At 33.8% G+C, this 3,869-nt stretch overlaps 1 protein-coding gene across 1 annotated transcript; it reads right to left on the bottom strand.

Annotated features, from left to right (window-relative positions):
* Positions 1-260: 260 nt before the first annotated feature.
* On the bottom strand, positions 261-2,695 carry LOC133690238 (probable WRKY transcription factor 49). The gene is made up of 3 exons (XM_062110466.1): positions 1,884-2,695; positions 1,600-1,746; positions 261-891 (listed from the first exon to the last, which is right to left on the bottom strand). The coding sequence occupies exons 1-3, from the start codon at positions 2,138-2,140 to the stop codon at positions 381-383; spliced, it is 915 nt and encodes a 304-aa protein (XP_061966450.1). The 5' UTR covers positions 2,141-2,695; the 3' UTR covers positions 261-380.
* Positions 2,696-3,869: the final 1,174 nt, after the last annotated feature.

The raw sequence follows: 3,869 nt of genomic DNA, 5'->3' as shown, positions 1-3,869 counted from the left end.
CACTTCACGTAAATACAATAACGGGTATTGGGTAAAGAAAAACTTGGGTTACTCGAATTATCTAATCAAACTAAATAATTTAAGCAAATAAAAAAAGAGAGGATAATTTAAGTACTTCCGAAACGAAGTAACAATTTCTCATCCCAATTATCTGAATGATCACCTTTACTTGAAATTATTTTATCGTCTTAGCTTGGAGTTATAGAAGTTGAGAGTGGATCAAGAGGGCAACATCGCTACTTAGAGAGAAAACTAAGGTATTGGGAATATATATAATCTATTTTAGTTGATATAATTTTTCAATATTAAATCTTTATATGTGGGCCATAACAAGAAAACAAGAGAGGTTCACTGCCCTTTTGGGCACTTTCAATGCTGATTCATGCGATGCTAGTATCTAAGGCAATATCGAAAAATGAATGGGAAGGAGACCAAGACAGGGAGGAAGGTGGTGAGGCAGGCGGAGAACGGTAAGATGAAGATGAGGAATTTGAAGACACGTTGTAGTTTGATGGATTTCGAACCATAGAAGGCACCACATCTTCAAGCAACCCTTGAGGACCTATTGCTTCCAAACCCGATTCATGCACGTAATCATCAGCTGTGCTGGTGCTAGGCAGGGACCCAGGACTGGTGACATGTGCCGAGTACTCTTGGGCTTGTTCTGGTGTTCGTTGGGTTGCATGGGCCTGGAACTCGGCTTCTGAAATGGTTCCTCTAGGCTTCTTGGAAGGTGGATCACCATGCTCTGGCTGGTTCGATAAGAAGTATGGGTATGCAAAGTGTAAATGGAGTCCTTCGTAAGTGATGACGAGTGTGTCTGGATCCTCGCTGCACCTTTCCACCTGCTTTTTTGCACTGCACCGTGCGTTCGTGCACCTATAATAGCTTCTGTTCCAGTCACAACAAAATTTATGTTGACAAGTTTTTCTTGTTAGACAAACATACCAAAGATATGGCATGTCACATGATGGACAGCACCATCGTTAACTACAACGTTTTTAGCATGACAATGTTTTCTCTAAAAGAAACAAAGAACAATCCTCCATCCTCCAAAGCCATATGCGTTTCTAGTCTTCTTAACGCTTGATTGAAGAAATTGATATACGATGAATAAAAAAAAGGCTAGAGAAATTGATGAAAATCTTAATTGATAGAAGAAGCAACCAATTAAATCCTCAAATTTGTTCACAAACTAATGTCAATGAATATTTAATTTTAAAATTAACTGTATTTTGATTCATAATTTAGAAAACTGACATCCTTTACCAATCTTATTTATGCAATTCTAAGGGAAAAAGGTAAAAGTAAATTAAAGTGTATAAAGTGATTTTTAAAAGTGTTTTTTAATTAAAATATATTAAAATAATTTTTTTATTTTTAATATCAGCACATTAAAATTATTTAAAGAATCACGAGAAACTATTGCAGCTAAATATTCTTGATTCCGGCAAATTAAATTAATCATTGACAACTTTATTTGATCTGTTATAATAAAGGGCTTAAAAATAAGCGTATCAACTACAAGGAAAATGGTTGACGTAAAAAATATATATAAACTACACGGAAAAAAAGGTAACTAAGGAGATGGCTACTTACCTAGGATGTGGGCTGTTCTTGATAGATTTTTGCCCATATTTCCTCCATTTATAACCATCATCAGCCATCCCATTGCCACATCTCTTCAGTTTTAGAGTGTACTTGTTGTTCTCCATCTTACTCGAACCCTTTTGCAACAATGAAATTCTGGAAAAAAAAAGAGAGATGGAAATATATATATATAGAAGTTTAATTAAATCATTTTAAGAGCACCTTAATTAATTTATACAAATAATTCAAGTTTATTTAAGAGTGATCTAGAGAGGGGAGTTCAAACTTCAAACCTGGCTTGTGAAACTGCTTGGGATTGGTCTTCTCTGCTTGACATCGATAAAGCATTCTCAATATCTTGGATTGTTGGGCCTGAGTAGACTTTGGATATGAGCTGGTTAATAGTTTGTTCATTCGTAGGACTTGGTTTGGATTGGTTTTTCTCCTTCGGCAAGAAAAAGAAAGGAGATTCATCATCAAGAAGCTCTCTGACAAGCTCATCTTCACTCTCATGATCAAACCATGTACTACTCTTTATTACTTCTTCCATGTTGTTCTCTCTAACACGAACTCAATTAATTAGCTGTGCATTACAAGAACAATATCTATCTATGTCTCACAGAACAAGAGACCAAGGAGTAATCAGTGATAAGATATGTGAGTAAGAGAAAGGTTTAGGAGGAGGAGAGAGCGGAGTAGATGAAGAGGAATTTGTGACGTCTACGAGCCCTCGTGACTTTAAAGCAAGATTTTACTTCGTTTATGTTGGAGAGAAAAGAAAGAAAGAAAAAAAGAGCTATACTACATTACTATCTTGTATGTCTTCTACTTTGACTTTCTCAAAAATTCCAATACCGTCAAACAGGTAACATTTATGGTTAGAAGTCCAGCACTGGGTCACCACCACAGTGTTTTTTATGAGGCTTAAATGCCCCCTTTGCACACTAAGGCAATCGGCAGCATCTACCGTCTAGATTTATAACAAGGCAAAAAAAAATTACGATGCTTTTGAGCAAGTAAAAATTGTTGTGGAAAGTTGGTTGATTGAAGAGCAGTGCCCTTCCATTATATGTTGCCGATTGATCAAGCTTCTATATAAGACAGCTTCACAATTTTCTTTTTCCACAACTTATCTCTAGCACTTTTGTTTTCTCTGAAATTTCATTTAGTGTCTTCTTTGTCTTGTTATAGAGTTTTGATGACATAGGTGACTTGAGGGGGACCTAAGCTACCTGACCCATGACCCCAGTTCAACCAAAGCAAGAGTCAACCACTAAAGAATCAATAAAAATTATACATCTCCCAACAAAAAAAACCCTTTTAATTATTCTGATTAAGTGTTGGTATCATTCTCTCTTAAATTCCTTAATGGCGGTTGAGCGTACATTATTGGATGGATAACATTAGAAGATCAAGTTAATTATTGCCAATTCATGCATGCGCCCAAATCATCTTTTGATAGTGGAGAAATGGTTCACCTGAAATTGCTATATATGTTTGTAAGGAAAAAAACACACTACATACAGTTTAATGTCTTTTTTTTTTCCTATAAACTACTGAGATTGAGGCTTTTATTATCATTGATAAATTCTATCCTTGAACTATCATGTTTTAGATAAATATTATCTCTTTGTTTGATTTGATCGTTAGTACTGACTATTCCTATCTTGATATTGTCAGATGAAATGTTTTAAAGATGCTAATATAAATTCAATCCATTTAACAATATAATTTCAAGATATTTTGAAGTGGAAAGTTTTTTTTTTTTTTACTTTCTAAACAATAAAAGTTTAGTAAATTATGAAATATAGAAAATAAGTTGGAATATCTCAATTTTCTGGAAGCCCTAAAAAGATCATACAAATTTATATACGTAATTTTTTTTATAGTTCACAATTATTATTTTTTGTATATATGGTTTCTAAAATTAATATATTTTAATCTTGATTAGGTGTCACACATTCGGCCATGCAAATATTTTGATAATCATACTAATAAGTAGATAAGTTTATATTTTTTTTAGGGCCCAAAATTTTTAATTCTTTCTTAAACACTAACAAAATTGCAAAAAATAGAATTTTTAAAGTAGATTTTTCATTAGTATATGCGAGAATTATCCGCTTAGAGTATAAAAGATCAGGTTTTTCTCTAAACGGGATTGTTAGTTAATAATAATAGTCAAATCAAATAAGAGTCAAGGCATCTTTTGTAAAAGCATGAGACAGTCGGGGTTTTACTCGCTCACCTAAACCTACAAAGTACGTTTTCCGGGAGGTAAA

This window comes from Populus nigra, chromosome 3 (assembly GCF_951802175.1).
Source record: "Populus nigra chromosome 3, ddPopNigr1.1, whole genome shotgun sequence".
Taxonomy (NCBI): domain Eukaryota; kingdom Viridiplantae; phylum Streptophyta; class Magnoliopsida; order Malpighiales; family Salicaceae; genus Populus; species Populus nigra.
The sequence above is the reverse complement of the archived record's forward strand: the minus strand, read 5'-3'. Positions and strand labels throughout refer to the sequence as shown.

Excerpts from the sequence above, each read along its gene's own strand:
- LOC133690238 (XM_062110466.1), bottom strand. The coding sequence starts at position 2,140 with ATGGAAGAAGTAATAAAGAGTAGTACATGGTTTGATCATGAGAGTGAA. Across the intron at positions 1,747-1,883 it reads CAAGCAGTTTCACAAGCCAG|AATTTCATTGTTGCAAAAGG; the intron begins GTTTGAAGTTTG and ends TTTTTTTTCCAG. Across the intron at positions 892-1,599 it reads AAGAACAGCCCACATCCTAG|AAGCTATTATAGGTGCACGA; the intron begins GTAAGTAGCCAT and ends TGACTGGAACAG.